This window comes from Carettochelys insculpta, chromosome 2 (genome assembly GCF_033958435.1).
Source record: "Carettochelys insculpta isolate YL-2023 chromosome 2, ASM3395843v1, whole genome shotgun sequence".
In the NCBI taxonomy this organism is placed as follows: domain Eukaryota; kingdom Metazoa; phylum Chordata; order Testudines; family Carettochelyidae; genus Carettochelys; species Carettochelys insculpta.
In genome coordinates, this window is record NC_134138.1 from 195,817,872 (window position 1) to 195,840,817 (window position 22,946).

General features: G+C 40.5%; 1 protein-coding gene across 1 annotated transcript in view; it reads left to right on the plus strand.

The window, feature by feature from the left end:
• KIF15 (kinesin family member 15) overlaps positions 1-22,946 on the plus strand; it is a 51,687-nt gene that overhangs the window by 15,174 nt on the left and 13,567 nt on the right. The window contains exons 10-24 of the mRNA XM_074986088.1: positions 275-351; positions 790-999; positions 2,544-2,718; positions 4,323-4,461; positions 5,316-5,457; positions 7,888-8,085; positions 9,300-9,407; positions 10,600-10,705; positions 11,553-11,718; positions 14,084-14,234; positions 15,528-15,613; positions 17,973-18,048; positions 18,348-18,434; positions 19,334-19,438; positions 20,605-20,727. Coding sequence (XP_074842189.1) covers positions 275-351; positions 790-999; positions 2,544-2,718; positions 4,323-4,461; positions 5,316-5,457; positions 7,888-8,085; positions 9,300-9,407; positions 10,600-10,705; positions 11,553-11,718; positions 14,084-14,234; positions 15,528-15,613; positions 17,973-18,048; positions 18,348-18,434; positions 19,334-19,438; positions 20,605-20,727 — 1,949 coding nt within the window. The remainder of the gene's footprint in view (positions 1-274; positions 352-789; positions 1,000-2,543; positions 2,719-4,322; positions 4,462-5,315; positions 5,458-7,887; positions 8,086-9,299; positions 9,408-10,599; positions 10,706-11,552; positions 11,719-14,083; positions 14,235-15,527; positions 15,614-17,972; positions 18,049-18,347; positions 18,435-19,333; positions 19,439-20,604; positions 20,728-22,946) is intronic.

A 22,946-nucleotide genomic window follows, 5' to 3' on the forward strand; every position in this document is an offset into this window, starting at 1 on the left:
TGGGAAATTTGACCACACCCACCGTAAGTGGTCATCTTGCTAACTAAAGTCTTGCTAGACAAGAGAGTTCCAGATCAGAGAGGTTCAACCTGTAGTATCACTAGAGTGTGTTTATATAACCATACATATGTTCAGTAAATTATTCTAGAAAAAGTAAAACATTGGAATTACTTTATAAATACAATAGTTAAATATTGAGAAAAACTTGAATTATTTTATCTTAATAAATACGGTGCTTTGTTCTTTAACTTACACTAAGTGGCTCTTGGACAAGGAGAGGAAAATACAAATTACATGAACTACTTTTTTGAGGCAATGCTGTTCTTGGAGAAATCTGAAAGTGAAAAGAAGGTAAGAACTCAATGCCACCTTTGCACCATGTCCTGCTTATTTTTTTATTAAAGTGAAAGGTAAGTAAATCTGTTGAATTCCCACTACATTTGAGATTTTTCTGCTTTGTTAAATAAAAAAAATGCTGCTTGCAAAGAAAAAGTGTACTCATCAGAAAGAGGTAATATAGATTATTAACTCTGAATTTTTAAGATAATGTCCAAGTCTATTAATCAAGATTTTTTTTTTAATCAGTTTGTGCTTCATAATGAGTTGATTTTTTTTTTTTTTTAAAAGAGTCCCAAGGTCAGTTTAACTTACAAAAATATGAATGGGATAATCTTTTTATTTTGTGCATAAAATATGGGGTAGCTTGTTTATCATATGTCTTCTGTTTGGAGATTGTCACTTTCATTCCCTCTCTCTCCACTACTAAATCAGTGCATTTATTATTTTAAGACTTTGTTAGAAAAAGTTGCACAGCTAGAAGATCTTTGTGGCAAAAAGGAGAAATTCATTCAGTCCAATAAAATGATAGTTAAATTCCGTGAAGACCATATAGTGCGTCTGGAGAGACTACACAAAGATGCCCATGGCAATTTAATGCCCAAAGAACAGGATGATCTCGTCAATGAATTGAGGGAGGAATTGCGGGCACTGAGAGAACAGGTATGTATTTTTACTCATTTTTCCATACCAAAACAATCTGATTAAGCTAATAAAAAACACAGAGAAAAAGCTCCTTCATTATTTAAAGATAATGAAACAACTGATCTTGATCTCTGTTGATATTTAGTTCAGAAATAAACTTATGAGTACAAGCTACTTAATTCTCTGTACTGAAATGACTGTACAGTAGATCCCCGACTCATGCATAGGTTGTATTCCTGGGCAACCAAACGTAAGTCAAATTTTGTGTAATTCGTGATGGGGAGCATCCACCGTCCTGGCTGCACCTGGCTCTCTGCTTCTGTGAGTGGCAGGGAGCCCAGAGTGAGGCACAGCAGTGCTGGTCAGTTTCCTGATTCCCACAAGCAGGGGAGAGCCAGGAGCCAGGCACAGCTGCTGCGAGCCAGGAGCACAAAGGCCTGGTGCCCACGTGATTCCTGGCTCCCCACCACTTGTGAGAACCAAGAAACTGACCAGTGCCACCTGGTTCCCACCTCTCTGCGACTCACGGGAGCCAGGAAACTGACCGGCGCAGCAGCCCTGGTTGATTCCAACTCGTTCTAAGAAGTGTACAAGTCGAACTCATGTAAGTTGGGGGTCTACTGTTGTTGCTGCTCTTTGGTTTAAATCACTTTTAGGCTTCTGATGTTGAAGTGCTTATCGCTGCAGTTAGGAAACTACCTTCTTGTAAAAATAGAATAAAAATATACGTTACTTTAATAATTTTATAGATGAGCCTACATATTCCAGACTAAATTGTGATTTTAAGTTTCTAGAGGAAGAAGCTCATATGTAATGATAGGATTAAAATCATGTTTAAAAATGGAATCTATTAATGAATCTCTGGACCATTATTTACTCGTGTTTAAACATTTTGGCCGTTTCTACACAGGCCACTTTCTTTGGAAGTGGCATGCTAATACAGGGAGCAAAATATGCTAATGAGGCATGGATGCAAATTCCCCGTGTCTCCTTAGCATAATGTCACATAATTTGGAGTCCAGAAGACTGTTCTTTGGACTCCAAAACGCCGTGTAGAAGCGCGGCCGCCTGGGGGGTTTCCAGAAGGAAGTTCTTCTTCCGGAGGCCCCTTCTTCCTGAAAACTTTTGGGAAGAAGGGGCCTCTGGAAGGAGGACTTCCTTCTGGAAGCTTCGCCAGGGCCGCACATCTACACACCGTTTTGGAGTCAGGAAGAACGGTCTTCTGGACTCCAAATCACGTGACATTATGCTAATGAGGCATGGAGAATTTGCATCCACGCCACATTGGCGTATTTTGCTCCCTGTATTAGCATGCCATTTCCGAAGGAAGAGGCCTGTGTAAAAATGGCCTTTGAGAGTAAATTCCAGTGAAGAAATAAAACCAGTTTCCCAGCTCTTCAAGAAATTTGAACAGTCCTCTCAGTCTAAAGAAGCCCTAAATTTGTGAAAAATGACCAGATTTGTGGCCCTACATACTGAATCCTCTGTGAAATACCACTTTTTGTAAACTGCTTTTGCTTTTTTTGCAATACTTCATGCATCTGCACATCTCACTTGCATAGATGGAGCAACACCCACGAATTGCTAAATACGCCATGGAGAATCACAGCCTCAGGGAAGAGAACAAACGACTTCGTTCCTTGCAGTCAGTGAAAAGGGCTCAAGAACTTGATGCTCAGACCATTGCAGAGCTAGAAAAAGCTTTTTTGGATGCTTCAGCCACAGAGAAAAGTGGAGGTAAAAATACGCTATGAAATATTCCTTTCATAGGCTAATGCTCATTTTAAAGCATATTTTTGAGAAACCCTAAATACATTCATTACCACTTAAAATATTTACGTGGCAGTGATTGTGGTGATTGTATGATTTTGACAGTTGAACATTCTTCTTTATTTTAACATTTTTAAATGAAAAGCCTAAGTTCTTGCTTAAATATTGTTGGCTTGTCTAAACAATATACAGTACACACATCTCAATGTGAATCGATTTTGCAAAATTTGCGTTTAATTTTCAAACTTCTCATCAATGTAATTTCTTACATGATAATGTTAACATTCTTAAATTCCCATCAGTTCATGTGATATTACTGTATAGTATTTAGCAATAGATACATGTTTTCTACTTCATCCTTCTTAGTACAAAAAATTGATAAAGTTAAACCATTGGTCTGCTGCAACTGTTGTCTTACACTGACTAATATTCTCTAATTATTTTCTGGTGGTTATCCATCAGTCTGCCTGCAGCCTTCTTTTGTCTTATGTTTGGACTGTAAACCCTTTTGAGCACAAACTGTCTTTTTCTTCTCTGTTTTCATAGCACCTAAAACAGTGAGATTATGCTTCATGATTAGACAAATAATGACGTGGAGTTCCATGTTCAGGTGGACTATTTTTACAGTCCAGTTGAATTAGTCTTAAGCTACTTCTACACTATGAGATAAATTCAGTTTTTAATAAATTTGATTTTTTTAACCTCGTTGTTATGAATTCAAATTGCTCCACAAACCTTCATGAAATTCAACCCATCGTTTTTTCCGTGTCAGGTTTCCACATCCCCATTGACCTATGCAAGTTTGACAGCATGAGCACTGCATTGTGGTTACCTATCCCAAAGTGCCTTAGCCCCGGTTGCTTGTGGGCGTTTCATGTAAGAATCCCGGAATTCAGACCTTCCCCAAATCTGCCCATTGCAAACGTTGGCGTATTGGTGGACAGCTGTGCTTCAGCCTTCCCCCAAACCCACCCAGCTTTCCTGTGCCATGCGTCCTCTGCAGATGTTGGCACAGCAGCAGGTAGCTATGCTATCAGCTCTGTCTACCTCCACCCAGTTCTGTCAGCAGCGCATATGCATCTTTATATTTGCAGGCCTGGGCTCTACAGAATTAAAATTAAAATTCTAATGCAAGCAAAAATTCATGGGCTTCCTGTGACCTTCTTCTGCACACCTGGGTAAAGAGCAGCAGAGAAGGAAGCAGCCTTACATGGAGGGTCATTGTATAGGTTTGTGGGATAAGTGTGGGACACTTCTGGAGGCTAATAAATTTGAATTAAAGACATGGCGTTTCACACTAGCTGTTGTTTGAAATTGACACTATACCCATCTGGTAATATTGACATTTTGTTAGCAGTATTGGGGCTCACGAATTCAAACTAATGATATTTACAGTGAAGACAGTCGTGTGTTAATATCAAGCTAACTCCTTTAAATTTGATTTTTATCTCATAGTGTAGACACAGCCTCTGTTGCTGGAATATTCAAAAAATTCCACTTAATTTTTTTGCGGGAGCTTATGGTCCTATGTTGTTCAGGGTGATTTCAGAGGGTGTCTGTTTGTGTCTTAGGTCATCAGCTGTATTCTACCACTACAGCAACAGAAAGCAATTCACTGACTTTTGAAAGGGTGAAAGCTCAGCTGCTGCATGCTCAGAGTGAACTGGCAAGTTCAAAGCAAGAATATGAAGAATTTAAAGAGCTAACCAAGTAAGAGGAAACAACATAGCAATGTTTTAAACTAACATGCTTCTGCAAAATATATTTTGCTGGAATAGACATGTATTTCTCTTCTTTTAGCGTCAACTCCTGGACCTACAATACAGTCCAAGTAAATTTGTCTTCTGGAGGGAGCCACCGTGAGGAGAGAGAGGAAAAGCACAATCTTTCCCATATCATTATAGTCCATAGAGAAAGTCTACGAACTTCATTTAAGTTTTGCATAGTTGCAGATCCAATTACACTGTTCCAAGTGCTTCTTCCCATCCACTTTCTGTTCTAAACTGTTACATGAACAATCTATGCTTGCATGAGACTCTTGATGCTGCAGTAATGTCAATGACACCAGCTATCACACTACTTACATACAAACCTACTAAATATTACACAGGGAAAGATCTTTCCAAATTTCTACTTAAATACTTAATAATTTTAAAGGTAATTTAACAAGTGACAGTAATTTTAATATTTGAAAACAATGTTTACATGTTTATATTAATTTTGTCAAGCTTTGTTCAGATTTCTGATTTACGTTTAATTTAAGACTAATTCTTAAAGTTTTGGTACAGGTGATATGGTCTGCTCTTTAGAGAAAACGAAATGCTCTTTACTCCAGTGTTACTGGATAAAGAAAGAAGTGATTTTCATTTTAAGGCTGTTTGTGCGCATATAGTTAATTATGTGATCATAATAGGATTCATTCATCCTATAAACAGCATAATCTCAAAATTGAAATATTTTGATGGCTTGGATGAAACAGGATGTAATTTGTTTTTCAGCATCTTTATTGTCAACTAATGATGGAGTACATGATGACTTATTAGTAAAATTTTTTGTCTGAACAGGAAAAGGCATCTGGAAATGGAGTCAGAACTTCAGTCCCTTCAGAAAGCAAACCAGCATCTTGAAAATATTCTGGAGGCAACCAAAGCACACAAACGTCATGCACTTTCTCAGCTGAATAAAATGCATAGAGAAACTATTAAGGTAAGTGAATCTGTTAATGAGAGGTTGTAAATATAATATGTATAACTGCATCTAAGTTGGATGAAACAAAAGTGTTTTTTTAGTAAGTCAGGATGCAACAGTCAGGATATAAATTACTAGTACATTGACCCAGCGTTGCTCGGCTATTCAAGTGAAGTAAGGCGTGGGGGTTTTTCCCCCATTTGGAAAATAAAAGGAAAATGTCTGTGGTTTATGAAAATGATTGCATTTTTAGAAAATGAAGGGAAAAAAGTTTGTATTAATAGAAGTCTGAGAGTGGTTGAAAGATTACATAGAGATTGTTGGTAGACAACATTTGCGGTCTTTCTGCCTTTATCTAAAATAGAGGGGTAGGGGAGCGTTGGGGTGTGAGGGGGCTGACAATAGGGGGTGGGTAACACGGGAATGAGAGCAGGGAGCTGGGAGAGTTTGAGGTCAGGGCAGGGGGTGGAAGTTGCTGCAGTGAGGGCACAGGGTAGGGGTTAATGGCAGCGAGTGTGTTGCATGGTGGGGTGGAGAAGTGAGGGCAGGGGTTTGTTCACGGGTTGCTCAGGACAGGGAGTGGGAGCTTCTGGAGTGAAAACGGGGTGGCATGGACTCCGAGCACAGCATCTGGTGTGAGTGAAGAGGGATCTGCATAGGGGATGGGGGTGTAGGTGTCACAACAGGAATTTTGGTGTGGGGGCAGGGTAGGGCAGGAGAAGCATGTGTTATAATGAGAGCAGGGGGCTGGGGGTTTGGTGTAGAGGTTTAGAAGCAGTGTTGGGGTGTGGGGTCAGGCTGTGATGGTGGAGGGTTTAGTGGAAAGGGTGGGGTTAGCATGGTGAGAGTAGTGGTTGGGGAGGAGGACATAGGGTTTAGAGCGTGTGGGAGGATCAGGGCACAGTGTGGGGTGCAGAGGTCAAAATGGGTTTATTGGGGTTATTCTGGGTATGTAGTGTGGGCAGGGGGTGAGGGCAGTTCAGTGGGGGGATATCAGGGCAGGAGGTGGGATGGTTGTAGAGCAAGGGGTTACACTGGGGGTTGGGAGGTCTCAGGGGGCTTATGGGGGTTGCCACAGTAGATGCTTGGGGATGGGGGAGGAGGAGGTTGAGGCCAGAGCCAGGTCCATAACTCTTTTCCCTGGCCTTCGCACAGCGACAGCTGGGAGGCAGGGGCCAAAGCCATGACTGTTTTTCTACAGCCCCAGCGCAGCAGCAGGGGAGACAGGACCAGAGCCATGGCTTTTTTTCCCCCAGCATATTGGCAGCGAGAGGGCCAGGGTTGGGGTCATGGTGGGGCCAGGGCTGTTGCCCCTGGCAGGAGGGGCATGGCCTAGGTTGGGGGCATTTTCTTGGACCCAGAATGAGCTGGTGGGGGCAGGGGCAGGGTTTGTGGCTGCAGTATCTTTGGTGGAGGGCTAATTGTGGGGTGGGGGAGTTGTGCTGGGGCAGTTGGGGTTTCCTCTGTGGGACACTATTGCTGAGTGCCCAGAGGGGTTGGGCGGGGAGGGGGAAGGTAGTTGACTCTTCTGGCAAGGGGTCTCCACCTGGCCACTATCTTCCTGCTGCTGCTGCCCCCAGTGGTCATGCTGCAGTATGGCTGTTCCCTGGACTTGCTGCCCCCAGCGGTGAGTCTGAAGCATGTCCTTCCTGGCAGTGCCCTCCCTTTCCATATCCTGGGATTTCAGGCACAACCAAACCCAGGCCGTAGTTTAAATTAAGGTGAAAGGAAGCTTCACACCAAATTTTGTGGTTGTAGCTCATATGGTTTAAGAGGAGTTTCTGAACAAACAGCATAGACGGATGCACTCTGTAATATATATACAGTGTATGTGATTAACTGATAGCTTTGTTTCTACTATTCATTCTGAAATACTTCCTGATACACTACCAATTGTAAATAAGTTGCAAATCTGAGAAAAAACATGCAGCTGTGTGGAATGTTATTGACCAGCATTGATACTTAAATGCATTTTGTTTATAGAATTTATTTTTTCACAGAGGTCAGGGAAGTAACAATCTGTGACTTTCAGATACCTCAGTGATGTCAGTCTGTGGGCAGCTGGGACCTGCATAGTTCTGCCACTGCCTGCAGAGACTGACATTTGCAAGGTACCCCAGTCATCCAAGGCAGCAGGGGTCTGCCTTCTCCCAAGCTGTCATCTGCCTTGAATGGAGGGACCCTGTGGCTCCAAGCACCATGGTTGGTGGGGATCCCCAGAGTTCCCAGCCAGTTGCTACAGCTGCCCTATAGCTTCTTATTTTGTCGTGGTTGTTCCTAATAAAAGTAAGGGACAGGTCACAGACTTCTGTGATTTTTTTCTTTTTCTTTCTTGCCTGTGACCTGTCCTTGACTTTTACTAAAAATATCCATGACAAAATCTTAGCCTTAACTGTAGTCTATGGCTATTTTAAACTTAAAACTAATACTTTGTAATTTCTGCAACAGAACATGACTACTCCAACAAAGGCTTATCAACTAAGGTCTCGTTTGGTGCCACGTGTAAGCCCTGAAATCTTGATGTGCAATTCTGTAGATATTCAGAGTCCAGGGGAGGTGCTTGATGATATTTTTAGTGAGCCAGTTCCTCCAGAGATGAATGAACAAGCTTATGAAGCCATTGCTGAGGAGCTCAGAATGGTACAGGTAAATCTTCAGAATAAGAGTGGAAGTGAATATGTAATTTGTTCTTTTTGGGGCGGAGGGGGTGTTTTAATATTGAGTAATATTTTTAAACAAAAATAAAATTAGCTTCTAATCGAACAATTCAATTGTAAAACCAGAGTAAATGTTTATAAATATTTTAGTAAATTATTGTAATGCCTGGTAACATGCTATACAGTACTCAGGCACCTTTAGTTTTTGTGAAACAAAAAAAGTACATACCTCATAGAGCTGGAAGGGATCTTGAGAGGTCATCAAGTTCAGTTCCCTACCCTCAAAGCAGGATCCATCACCACCGTGGTAGTGGGGTTTTTTTTTTTTTGTTTTTTTTTTTGAAAAAGAACTCTAACCGTGCCCCAGACTCTTGAAAGGCCCTTTCCAGCATCGAACTCTCAACCTTGGGTTTAACAAGCCAATGCGTTAACCACTGAGCTATCCACGGCAAGTGTTCAGTACTTCAGTTTGCACTTGTTATGACTTTTCTCTGTCTCCGTATTATTTATCTTTCATGAGGAGATTTCATAGGAATGGCACGCTCCAGTTCATTTCAATCTGAATACTCGACCCAAACAGTTCAGTCACAGGGACAGTCAGGCAGAGATGCCACCACCACCATTCAAAACAGCGGCTTATCTGAGGAGAAACTGCAGTATTTGAGAACCTGTATAAAACTTCAGTTCTTTTATCCTTTTAAATTTCTTGAAAAGAGACACAAAGTAGCTGAACAAATCTTGGTAATTTGACTCTTTCATTAATATGAAAAATTGTTCCTAACAGCAACACTGCTTGCAGAACTGCTCTTAAACATCTCATATAAGTCAAAGATCTTCCCAGAAATACCTAGTAATTTTTTGTATGTTCTGAAGAGCAACTTAAATGGAGGAGATTGATCTATCAAACTTATGCACACACTCTTAAAATTGAGCATATGATATGTATGCTTTCAGGATTGGGTCCCATGTTTATACTCAGCTTTGATGGATTACCCAGACATCTGGAAATTCACTGGGAGTAAGGGATATCCTCATGTAGTGATAAACCAATAGTCATTTCTCCATGTCTTTGCTCCATTCGTAAAGACTTAAAATGCTCAAGGTTTTATGATTTGTTTTTGGTTTTTTGTGCACATAAAAGCTGGACATGTGAAAACAACTGGAAGGGAAGCTTTCTAATTGTGTTTGCCTGCCATGTTACAGGAACAACTGAGCACTCTTCAAATCAAGCTAGATGAGGAAGAAAGTAAGAACATAAAACTTCAGCAGCATATTGATAAACTGGAACATCATTCTGCACAAATGCAGGAGGTGAGGTAGCTGCATAAGCCAGATTTTTGTGAGTGTATGCAAAGGATATGAATATCTATCACATTTCTCACCTGTTTTCTGGCCCCTCTTTGGTGTGTTTTAAAATATTGCTCAGATTTTTAAAAGAGGCAAAACTGCTAAAACTGTAACACCAGGACTGAGCAGAAAGATTAGCTGGAGAACAGCCAGCATCATTGCTCTCTAAAACTTACTTTGAAATATTTGAAGCTGCTTGATCATAGAGTAAAGGTATGAATGGCAAGGCACCTAAGGTACCTACTGTTGGGTTTTTTGACTGCTTTCTTGATATTTGATAAATTCGGTTGTCACAAAAATATATTCCCTAAAATTATTTGGTTTTAGTTGTGAATGAACAAAAGTATCATTAGTATATATATAAAATTTAGATTCCGTTTATTTTTTATCCTATTTTTTTTCTAACTAATGAAACCAAAATAGTTGTGTAGAATGTTTTTTCTGGTGCATATGCTCACTGCATGGTTTAACTCCTCACACAGTGCACCCTCTCTGTGACCTTGAGCTAAATCACTACTTATTAGTCTCTTCTCACCCACCCACTCCCCCAGATCTCATTAAAGGTTTGGGAGGATTTTTGTAAAGTTCACATGAAACTAGATACACAATGTAAGTGTGAAAAATTTCCAGTGAGGTATACGGTTCACTTTTGTTGTTAGGTAGACCTTTATAAATGGTGATCCCTCAAAAAAAGGAATAGATTTTAGGTTAATGCCATAAAGCAGATAACATGCTCTCTTTCTGATATAATGGGAGTTACAGTGGAGGAGTAGGAAAGATGTGTGGCAAAGGGAAGATGGGATTGACAGACAATAGCGTCAGTCTTCCCCCCGCATGCTTCTACTACTTCAGCCCAGGAGCAGGTAAGTTCTAAATTGTTTGGTCAAGGGTATTTAAAGTGAGGCTGATAAGTCCTTTTTACCTTAGTGTGCTTCGTCAGTTATTTCAGTTCTTATTTTAAGGGCTTCCAATTTACTGAGAGAGCCACAACCATAACACACTTGAATGTTCAGAATTTATGCAAGTGGTTTGATTATAAATATTCAAAAGATATTTTTCAGCAAAGAAATGCATCTTACATAGTCTGAGTTGGAAATATGGCAGTATACTCTTCTATACTGTCCTTCCATTTGTACATTTTATTTCTCTTCTAAAGCTTTTCTCATCAGAAAGAAGTGACTGGAACAAAGAAAAGCAGGAGCTCCTTGGACAGATACATGTTCTCAAAGTACAACTTCAAGAAGCTCAAAGCAAAACTGATAGTAAGTCTATGTAGCACTGAAATGCTGTGTGAATTTCTCAAGAAGTTTTGAGTTTTGAAGCAATATGAAGGAATATGAAGTACTATTTTGTAAGGTTAAAATAATTAAAAGTAATAAAGAAAAATCTACCAAGGTTATTCTATCAAGTCACAACCTAGATCCAAGAGCAACTTTTAACCTAGTTATTTTTTTTCCATTCTCTATTTTAACTTTTTGAAAAACATCTTTGCTGGTGTCTGCTAGAATGCCTGTATTATAATCTGAGGGCATAGATTAATATACATATTTTTTTTCACATTTCCAGTTAGCTTGGTTAGACAACTAGAAATACAGTTCTGTTTGAACTCATTTCCCTGATGGAGCTGATATAGATGCAAATGAAGTTTTTCTATTTCCATACTAACCCATACTTCTCTACATGATTAGTTTAGAATATTTAAAACAAGTGTAGTAAATAGTTAAGCCCACTTTAAGATAAAATTTTTAAAATACATAAAACATGAGAACACTTAAAAAGCAAGTTCTAAATATATCCTCAAGATTACACTGTCAATAAAATTATATTGGGTTAACAAGTATCTGGTTTACTATTCTGAGTTACAATTACACATGCCCCTCTTGGCAACCTTTTGAGTCTGTGTATGCTTTTTCTCTAAATCAGTTCTTCATTGGCTTTTCTTTTCCTCTTTTTTCCCCACAGATGTTTTTGAGGAAATGTCCATGTTACTGAGAGTTGTGTGTACTGTTTAGTTTTACTGTTAGATTTTATAATGTCCTTGATACTTCATCTGCAGGTGAGCAGATGTATAACGTTTTGTTAATTTATACATTTGTGTATATTTGACAGTATTAAAAAGTGAAGTCCGTGATTTACGCATTGTACTGCAGTCTGCAGATAAGGAACTGTCTGATGTAAAATTAGAATATAACACTTTCAGAGAAAAACAAGAGAAGGAAATGAGCCAACTCTCTATGACACACATGGATGTACAACTACAACTGGATAATGTTAGGTATGTGGCCAGCTTCTTGTTAGTGGCAATTTCTAAGACTTCCACATGAGTGTATCCAGATTCTTAGCTCTATGCTAATATGTGGTAACTTTCATTTTAAATAATCAGCCCTTTAAAGAAGAGCTCAAGTTAACCACTGTATTGATTAGCACATATGCGCACTGCTTTTTCAGGCTCAACTCTCTCCCATATATTTAGAAGACAGAGGGAAAAGGTGGTGAAATTAAGACTTCAGGGAAGCCACCTTAAATTCCATATTAGTGCCTATAGCATTTTTCATTACAGTTGAATCTCTGAATTATGGACACCTCAGAAATGGATGTTGTACATAATTCTGAATAAAGTGCAGTTCTGGCTCCAGATCACTTGCTACTCAGAGCTGGCATGAGTTTGCAAGCTTGTCCTTCCCTCAGGGGAAAAAGGGGGTGTGAGAAAACAGTATTTTCTGCCTCCTGTGGAGGGGCAGTAAAACAGTGCATACCCCTGGGTGGGGAAGGGAGGGTAGAAAGCAACACAGAAGGCAGCGGCTCCTGCTTTGCTGGCTCTGGCTGTTTTGGTTTGGCAGCACATTGTCTGTCTGTAAGTGGCTGCCAATGTGTGTGTCAGGACAGACAACCCAAATGTGCCTACTAATACAGGCACAGTACAGTAAAACCTTGCTATAACGAATTAATGGCGGGGGAAGTTGTCGGCTATTCCCAAAAGTCCGTTATATGGGAGGGTTTACTGACCACCCATCTCTGCCAGGCTCCCCCAGCCCCAGCCTCCCCCACACAAAAGAATAAAACCCTGCTGCTCTCTGGAGCTGCTGCACCCTGCCGCGTGGCTGGAGGTATCCAGCTGCACGGCCGGAGCTGCCCCACCATGTGGCCAGCTGGAGGCACCCAGCCACGTGCAGCCTGGAGGAGGCACCACCATGTATGCATGGTGGCTCCGGCGGAGGAGGTGGTGGCTCCTCCAGGCTGCACAAGCGGTAAGTCTTTTTAATATTTTTTTGTGTGGGGGCTGGGGGGATGATTTTACAGACCCCAGCCAACTGCAGGAACAATGAGGAGGGTGGTGTCCATTGTTCCCAAAGTCTGCTAAATCGGGGTCCATAAAATTGAGAGTTTACTTTACAATACTTTTTGGCCTCTCGTGCTGCCTGATTGGTTGCTTCTGGTTTCACTTGTTTCCCATTGACCAGTCAGTCCATAATTCTGGTGACCATATTTTTGCAGTTTTACTAAGTAATTTTTCTGGTAAGCATTCTGACCCCCTCTAAAGTTGACTGAATTTACTGAGGAAGCATTTTTGTTTTCAGTTCTTTAAAGCTAAAATTGAAAGCCTCGTTCTAGTCTGCCCATGTCTCTGCTTCGTATTGTTGTATATGTTGAAAAATCCATACAACTAAAATGAAGACAGGCATTTCAAATGTTTGTTCAACCACTGCCAATTAAAGATAGACTTTCAATCTGTACTACATATTATAATTGACATTGTGTTATTAGGAGCAGGAAACTGGTAAGGTTTTAATATCACTTAACATGCTACTGAATGATACGTAAACAGGCAAATTTGCAGTGAAGTAACACAATTTCAGTGCATGAGAAATCTTTTCCATTCAGCAAGCTAACAGTCTCACCTGCATTATCATTGTTGCTTTCTTTTGTACTTACATTTTATGCAGCATGTGGCATCTTCTAAGTAACATAATGAAGAGAGAGAACCATGCATCAAAACTGATATGCTTGGTTTCACTGCTGCTCCTAATTAAAATATTGAAAGACTGACTCTCTTAAAGGTGCTGTAATAAAACCAATCTAGAGGCTCTGTATTCTTTCTGTTTCATAATCTTTGTCAGAAGGAGCACAGCCTCTCTGATTTTTAATTTTTAAATGAGTTAAGTGACCTAATAATTGCAATCCAACAGTTTAAAAGAAAACATATCAAGTTACACAGCTTGCAGAAATCTTGAGACAAATTAACTATACATGAGAAAGAGCGGCTGTTACTGAATAAACGAGCGTGGATACACGGGACCAGCCTGATATTAATGATTAACATCAGTAGACGAATGACTGATGGTGACCAAAGTATCATTTAAAATCTTGACGAGCATAAATCTTGGCTATTTTTAGAGGAAAGCAGCAGTGGCTGTCTGTCCAAAACTGTACAGTCTCTGTCCCATCATTTCCACCAATGCCTCCCTCTTAATATTTTGGTAATTGTGGGGTATAACTTGATGTGAGATGACATCTGCTTTTTTTTTTTTTTTTTAAAACAAGACTTCACTCTGTGGATCGTGTATAGCTATTAAAATATAAATGAGGTATTTTTTTCCAGTACAAATTCTTGTTTTCTAATAATGTCAAATTTAATGAAGGCTAGAACATGAAAAGGTTCTTGAAGAAAAATCAAGTCTGCAGGATGACTATGATAATTTACAAGAAGTAATGAAGTTTGAAACTGATCAGCTGAAGCAACAGCTTGAGGACAGCAAACAAGAAAGTGAAGCATTGAAAATCGAGCTTCATGTAAGAAATACAAAGCTGTTACACAGTATAATTGCATCTCTCAAATTATGTAATATCTCATTAACATGACATTGTGAATATTCAGACAAAAGTACAGAAAAATCTTGGTTATTTGGCACATGGATAACTGGCACGATCCATTCACCAGGATGCCATGGGCTAGCTGGCTGCCTGGCCGTGGGATATTGTGGAGCAGAGGAGGGAGGAGCTGGCTGCCAGCTCCAGCTTGAGCACACTTTTTATTATCTGGCATCCCCAGTTCTCTGGGAATGCCAGATAATAAAACTTCTTAACTGTACTACTTTGATAGTGGTCCTATCTGGGAGTTGTTAGTGACTCTTGAAACCATTGGTTGTAGGAAAAATCCAGTCATATTATGCTAAAGTTCTGTTGTCTGCCAAAGAAATAATTATATATTGATGGGGTTTGATTAAGATGGGCTAATTGGTAAAGAAATTGGGCATTGTTTTTGTAATGAATATTGGGAGGTATACCTTAGAGCAGGGGTCAGCGACCTACGCCTCCAGAGTTGCATGTGCCTCTTTAAGGAGTCACTTGTGGCTCCAGATGTTGCTGCCGCTGACTCCTCTTGCAGCTCCCTGTCCTGCTGCAGCTGAAATAATGAAACTAAATTTAATTTAATTTAATTTAACGGCTGGCAGGGCGGTGGGAGGGATCTGGCTGTTAAACCGATTAAATTTAGATCCATTATTTCAGTGTAGCAGGGCAAGGAAGTTGCCTGCACTACAGATGGGGGCAGTTAGCAGGAGATCTCCTTTCTGCATTGTATAATGGCTAACTGATCAGCAAAATTGTTGTAAGGTTCCTCTCGCGGCATTTAAAGAAATAATTGACAGACTGGTAACTATATGTTCCTTTTAAAAATTAATAATCAGTACTAATAAACTAAAAAATAAAAAAATTACAACCTAATCTATAGACTAGAAAATTTGTTAGTTTGTGCCCTTTAAGTCTTAAATAATTTAGGATTCTGTCTACCCATAGGACTGTTCTCTCTGATAATGACAACTCAGATAAACTGCACTAGAATTGCAGGCTTGTATGCTCTAGAGTTTGCCTTTAGAATTAAGGTTAAAACATGTTTATTTTGTGTGTGCCTTATGTAGCATTTCGAGTTTTTTCTTCCTTCTTTCTTATCTTCCTTTGGTTTTAATTGATATTTTTAGAAATACATTAATATATGTTGATATCCAAAGGCCTCTTAACAGAAGAGTCAAAAATATGTTAATCAATATCCTTCAGACTGTTATAACAATTTATATTGTGTATTAGAATCATTTGGAACTTTTGGAAATAGAAAAAGGACATACTCAAAAACTAGCATTGCAATTACAAGAAGACAAAGAAAATAATTCAAAGTGAGTATTGTTGTGGTTTTGATTTTCAGTTGAAGTCACTGGTTTCATTTTTTGTAGCTCTTGCTATTGAAATATGTTTTTCCAAAAATAATAATACAAACCTCCGGAATGCATTGTTGTGGAAAATACCTCTCAGTTAACTACCAGGAATGAATTTGTCCCAAAGTCTAATGAGTTCTTTACGTTTCTTAAATCACTGTGCATGGTGTATCTTTTCATGTATTTTGAACTGCCATCATTTATCTCTCAATATAAGGAGAAAAATGCTTTAATGTCTGATATGTCCATTTCATTAAATGTGGCTGCTTTCTTTCTAAAAAGAAAAGATAAACTGATGAGGTAACAACACCACCTTCGCTTCACCTGAAAACATCTGTTTAGAAAAGCCTGTTTGCCATTTTTGTTCCCTGGAAGTTAGGGAGGTTAAAGGTTTACTGGTTCCAGTTAACCACTGGGGCTAGAGCAGCCCCCTCCAGCCCTGGGCAGGGGGTTGCTCCAGACCCATGGGCAGGGGTCTGCAACCAAAATAGCAAGAAGAGCCATTTTCAAATTCATTACAAAATCAATCCTTTAAGCCACAATGCAAGTGAATACAAGACAGTCCTTACTAAATAATGTCACACTATGCTTTTGTCACCTCTATTTTAAAAAGAGCATGCACACGCGCGCACACAGTGATTTAAAACAAAAAACCAGTCAAGTAGCACTTTGATTTGTACAATGATTGTAGTAGTTGTAAAGTTAGCCCCATCTCCAGGCTTTACCCACCTCAGCCCCCAAATCTGCCCTCTTATCCTCAAATTATCGCCCTCCCCGCCCCCATCCCCAGGCTTAACCCCTATCAGCCCCATCCCCAGGATTTAGCTGCCTGAGACGATGAGCTCTGTGCGCTACTGCCGCCTCCCCCCACTGCTCCCCTCTACTACCTCCTTCTCAGTGCAGCTCCAGCAGGGCAGGCTTGGCTGTCTTGCCCCACAGCTCTCCTGCAGCCTTTGAGTTCCCCTATGTGCAGCGTGCAGGTAGCTCCCTGCCAGTTTCCTCTTCTGGGGCTCCCTGCCACCCCGGACTCCACTTGCAGCTCTGGAGGCTGCTGCCTCTTAAACAAAAAAACTAAAAACAGTTTTGGCAGTGGACTTTGTTTAACTGGCAGCATCCTCCAGAGCTGCAAGTGGAGTCGGTGGCGGTGGCAGTCGGAGTCGCAAGCAGCTCCTTAAAGAGCCACAAGGCAGGGTGCTGAACCTTGCCCATGGTCCCGCCAAAGGGGCGGGGAGAAGGGCCCTAGCCCTGTTAGAGTAGCCCTGTCTGCAGCACCCTGGAGGGGTAAGGGTGGCTGGGGAGGCTGCTCTACTTCAGCTGTGCTGGACCAGCCCCCTGCTGAAGACAGAGGGTGCTCTGTCCACGGCTGGATCACCCGGCACTCACAGCACACTGGGACAGGGGCTGCTGCAGCCTGGCTTGAGTGCACGTGCCCCGTGGCACACCTGTGGCCATTGCAGATGGGGGCTGCGCCAGCTGGGTTCGGATGCCTCCCCCAGCACTCCAAGGCTTGGCTGCTGTGGATAGGAGCTGCTCCAGCTGCACTGGAGTGCCCCACACCTACAGCAGGGCCACAGACAGGAGTACTGCAGCCCAGCTGCCCCTCCAAGTCATTTAATTAGCTAACTGGGTAAACCTAGTGTTTAACAAATTAAACAGGATTTTACGTCCTTATGGGTAGAATAGAGATGATTACTTGATGCATTTTTATTCAGTGTCTTTACTGCACTAAAGACAGCACGGCTACTTTTGTATGTTAAAGGTCTAGCACCAGCTACTATGTGTGGCTACAAGCAGAACCATTAATTTTTTTTTTTTTTTTTTGGGGGGGGGGGGGGGCGTTAAATATCATTAATCGGTTGGTAGTAAAAGAACCTTTAAAACTAAATGGCTGTGTCTACACTAGCCAAAAACTTCAAAATGGCCATACAAATACATATTCAGCGCCTCGTTAGCATGCAGGCGGCTGCGGCACTTTGAAATTGGCGCAGCTCATCCAGACAGGGCTCCTTTTCCTACGAGCAGATAGGAATAACGGAATTTTGAAGTAGCCGGGGTCCTTTCGAAAAGGAGCCCCGTCTGGATGAGCCATGCGGCGGCGAGCCCCGTCAATTTCAAAATGCCGCGCCTGCCCACATGCTAATGAGGAACTGAATATATATTTCAGCACTTCATTAATAAACTTTGAAATGGCCATTTCGAAGTTTTTGGCTAGTGTAGACGTAGCCAATGGGACCAAGGGCCAACCTCCATAGCTGGTTTCTTGTTAGAAGCAGTATTACGTTTTAACTCTGTTATAAGAAGTGTATTCCTTCTCTTTCAGGGAACTCTTGAAAGTATTTGAAAATGTACAGCTGGAAAAACAGTCCTCTGAAATGGTGATGCGGTATGATCAGCAGGTAAAAAGAACACATTCTGGCAATTTAAAATGGGGTTTTCATGTATCTCCTGGATATTGCTGGCAATAGAACTTTTACTGATGAACTCGTTATTTGAAGATTAATTGTAAAACAAGTGTACAGTTTTAAAGCCTGAAGCATCACAGTAGCCTTTTAACTACTGTGATACCTGTTAGCCCCTCTAGCATATTAAGCAATATAGCTGTCTCTCTTGCGTTATTCCTATTGTTATTTTTATACTAAATGTGCACAAGATGAAACAAGACATCTGTTCATAACTAAAATGAAGTTTATTTCAGGAAGTGAAGTTGCAGAAGTTAGAACAGAATTTGGCTGCTGCTGAAGAAATTATTACTTCTCTGGAGAAGACTAACGCTGCTGACAAGGTACCTACATTTAGTGTTGGTTCAAGTTCTGAAAGAAATTAGTTTCTTTGAAACAGAGATGGAAGCCAAGCCCTTCCTAAACGGGATACGAGATGGAAAAGGCTCTCACTACATCTGGCAAAAGGTCTACAAGACAGCTAGGGAAAGAAGGCTGGCACAGTACCAGAGAAACTAGGGTGGAGATATAAGGGGACAACTGGAGAGGGAAGACAAAAGGGAGTTGTGCTGTCTGCTGGACAAAACAGCCAACACAAAGTCATGAACATATCACCAATTGACTAACAGGGACTTCCAGTCAGGCTCATATGCTAAGGAAATGACCAATGGAAACCAGAGGAATAAGTAAGAATCTCACTGTAACTGTTTTCAGTAAAATCAGTGCATATTCCATTTAAGAAAGCCACACCAGTTTTCTGAAAGCTCCTTCAGTAATTAGCTTATTGTTTGTAAATTTAATTTAAAAATATATAGAAACTCATTGTCATGGGTGATAAATCAATTCCTGACTTGCTGATTTCATAATAAAACTAAAATATGACTGATTGGGTGGAGAGGAGAGGAAATTGCCCTACTAAATCCAGAAATTATTTCTTTAAGATGACTCACTCCATCAACTTTCTGCTTACTTCTTATAATAGCATTCATAACCTTCTACCAAAAGATCAGATGGGACCAAACATTTTTACTACAAAATAGTATTTTTCCTTTTAATTTTGGAATAATAAAAAAGCTATTCAACCCTTTTTATGAACCTTAAGATAAAGAAAGATGCTTTTTAACAACAAAAACTGTACTGTTCCTTCACATGCTGATCAAAGTAATTTTAAAAAAAAAAATATTTCTTGGTTCACAGTGAAATATGTGCGGAGAGAAAAAGTGACATTTTTCTTCTTTTGCAGGAGGTTGTATCTGATTTGATGAGTCAGATCCAGGAGCTGCGGACATCTGTTAGTCACAAAACAGAGTCCATTGAAGGACTCACAAGAGAGCTGGAGGACATAAATGTATGTTCTATTTTTGGAAAGATATGGGGCCATGTTGGGTGTCACAAAAATGGAATGAAATGCCAGCTTGAACACTTCCACGTAGATGATAAAATATGTAATTGAAAGGGTTTAATTAGCTGTAGGATAAGTTGAAAAAAACTTTTGTCATAGTCTTCTGAGCAGTTTGTCTAAGGTGATCATGGAAACTGAACTTTTTCAATGTGGTAGATAGACAGCACTGTCTCTGAATGGGCTTGTGAGCTTGAATCAGTTATCATTTGTTTCATTTCGTTAACAAATTGGTGGTTTGAGAGATCAGTAAATGAAGCTGAAGTCAGTGTTTCATTTGTAGGAAAGAAACTGTACTTCTGAGACATGACTACTAAGTTGCAGTCTTGCAAGTGAACATGATCCAATAAGATCTAATAATAATTTGCTTACATAAATGCTTGCCCTTATTACATTGTTCATTCTTGCTGAAGCTGTGAATTTTGTTTTCTGCCTTTTTTATAACAGTTGTGTTGCAGCATTTTATGCTTATTTCAAACTGGTACAGCACCACATTTAATATTTTTATGCATACTATGAATCCAAAAGGATCCAGCACAGAAATGAACATATGGCTTGAGAATATGAACTGTAATTTTTTAAGTGTGTGTGTGTGTGTGTGTGTGTGTATATATATATTATGTATTACATCAGGAATATACAACATACATACTTATCCCACAGGGAATAGTTCTGTCATTGCAACCTACATAGAAGATCCCAAAATGCTTTCCAAACACATTTACTTTCTCATCATCTTTGTGAAGTAGGTTAGTGTCATATCTATATGAGACAGAGCCTTTAACTGACTGATGGTGTCACAGGTCATTAACAGAACTAGGAAAGGAACAAGGTATCTTGATTCTCACTAATAGATATGATCTTAATGTGGTTGGGCAGCACTGAATATATAATCTCAATTTTAGTTCTCATGCAAAACCTTGATGTGTCACATTTAGCAAATAGTAACATTTCTATTCAGTGTATTTTTCGTATTATTTCAGATAATTCTCTAAACACAGCTTTATAGTACTGTCATCTTTAGACAAGATGCAACAGTTAAGTTGCTTTAAGAAATTTTCTTTAACTTGCTTGCATTGTCATTGTCCTAAGACTTGACTTTACTGTTTTCTTAGTGGAAGTATAATTCTGCCCTGGCTGCAAAAGATGAAAGCAAAGTAATCATAGAGAACCAGGAAAGGCAGATTGAGGAGCTGAGAGAAATACTGGAGAGAAAAGAGGCATCTGATAAAGTTAATGTAAGTTGCCAACATTGCTACCATATTGTGATTACTCCTGCTGCAGATAAGTTGGATGTATTTTTGTTTGTTTGAAGCAGAGGTGTCCATTAGGAATTCTAAGATCACCACACTTGTGACTGCCTCTCCATATTCACCACATTTGCGTCCCCTCCCACCACAAAAAAAAAAAAGCCCTCCCCCAGAGCCAAGCACCCCACCTCCCTGTTCTAATTCAATGCTGGCAACTCACCGGAGTCGCTGGAACTGCCACTGGGGCCGCCCTGCTGCTTGCCACATGCTTCTCCCACCAAGGGATGGGGCGCTTGCATGGAGCAGGCAGACAGCACTCCCCATGTGTGGCTCTCAGGAGGAGCTGCATTTCGACACATGGCAAGTGGTGAATGTATTGGACACTGCGGTTTTAAAGTATTTACATGGCATTTGACTGTGCTTCAGAACAGAGTATCACTGGTTGAAAGTACAACAACTGACAGATGTTATTAAACTGTTTCAATTTTTCTTAAATAATTAGTAAGATATTTAAAAAAAAAAAAAACCTACCAGAGGCCTGATCCAGCTCTTAGTAGAGGTAGTAAGAGTCATTCAATTGAATTTATTTTAAGTAGTTTTCATTCCTTAAAATATAACTGGCTCAAAATAGTAAAATAATATCACATTTAACCAAGCTGGGTTTTCTTCCCCCAGTGCTGCTGTGCTGAGGAGCTTATCTTTTACCCATGATTTTAACCAAAAGCTCCACCTGCTGGAGTAAAATATAAGATGCACAGTTAGTTTGATTAAGGCTGCATCTTTTTCAATTTAATTGTTTTAATGTTATATTCTTTATGCAGTCTCTCTCTCTCTCTCCCATTCCCATTTTTCTGTAGAACATGTACTGTTGCTAAAAAGGGAAGGGGCTCAAGTTTGAAGGAGCCTTCATAAAATAACCAGTTAGAACTACATAATACCTCTTCTGCAACTTGGCATGATTCTTGTATCTAACCAGAACGGGCTGGTTTGACACTCAAACCTCCCTTCCTCCGTGAATGAATCTCTGTTATGCTAGATCATAGAGTAAGATCTTGGACTTCACTTCAGACCTTAACTAACTTGGGGTCTATATTTGCCACATCTTTGTCAGTTGAAAATGAGAACTGAATTGCGTACTGAGGTGTAGTCAATCTAGGTACAGTATGAGAATCCAATTTTGGTATTTGTAGAGTAGTACAAAATACAACTGTAAAGCAACAAGAAATCACTGAGCTCATCTTTCTGGAACTATGCAATATTTGGGTTATGCAACTACAGTTGAAAAACATGATGATTTTGGCATAACCAAGACAGTTTTTAGGGCAGGAAATTTGTGTCAACGCTTTTTTTTTTAACCAGAAATCATGGAGCAGTCATGGTAAATTTAGTAAAAGTCATTGGTTACTAAATTTATTTTGACTGCTCCTAGATTCTTTTTATTATTATTTAAAATACTGAATGGCGTAACAAAGTTTAGCATACCTCTGAGGCCAGTTTTGTCATCTTCCTCACACCCAGGCCACAACAAAAGGAGATAGCCTTCTTTTCCCTTGACTGGCTCCGAGTGAAGTCTGAGCAGCTCTTGCGTTACTGGACATGCCCTAGACAGCAGTGCTGGAAGTCCCCAGGCCAGGAATCTGCCACCTACATGGGAGATAAGGGGGTTTGGCACTCTCATATCTGCCCAGCTGAGGATGTCCATGTCCAAGTCCAAATGCAGCAGTCTGGAAGGCCCTGGGACTTCCCTGAGCCCTGCAGCATGGGGGGGAGGAGCTGCAGCCTAGGTTCTAGTTTTTCACTGGGGAACAGGAACACTGGGAGTTGCAGGGTGGCATGGTTCCACTTGCTGTGCTCTCAGGGTTGTGCCCTGCCCTGGTGCCCAGGATTGGCACATCCTAGCGCTTCCTTCCCAAGCTAGGACCTCTTCCCTCTATTCTCTTAGCCTCCTGGTTCTGAGACCAGGTGGGGGGGCATTTGTTAGGATCACTGAAGAAGGTGAGAGAATTCTGAGACTGGGCAGGAAAATGCAGGCTGAAACCATTGGGCCTGGGAGTTGAGAGGAAACCTGCCCCTCACTGAGCCGACAGCAGCAGCATCTCTGAGCCTAACTCACTGCTCTGGGTGTTACTTCCTAGCACATGGGGGTCATAAGCGTCAGTAAAGGGGTGGCCAGGCTAACCTTGAGTATTGGGTGGCAGCACCAATCC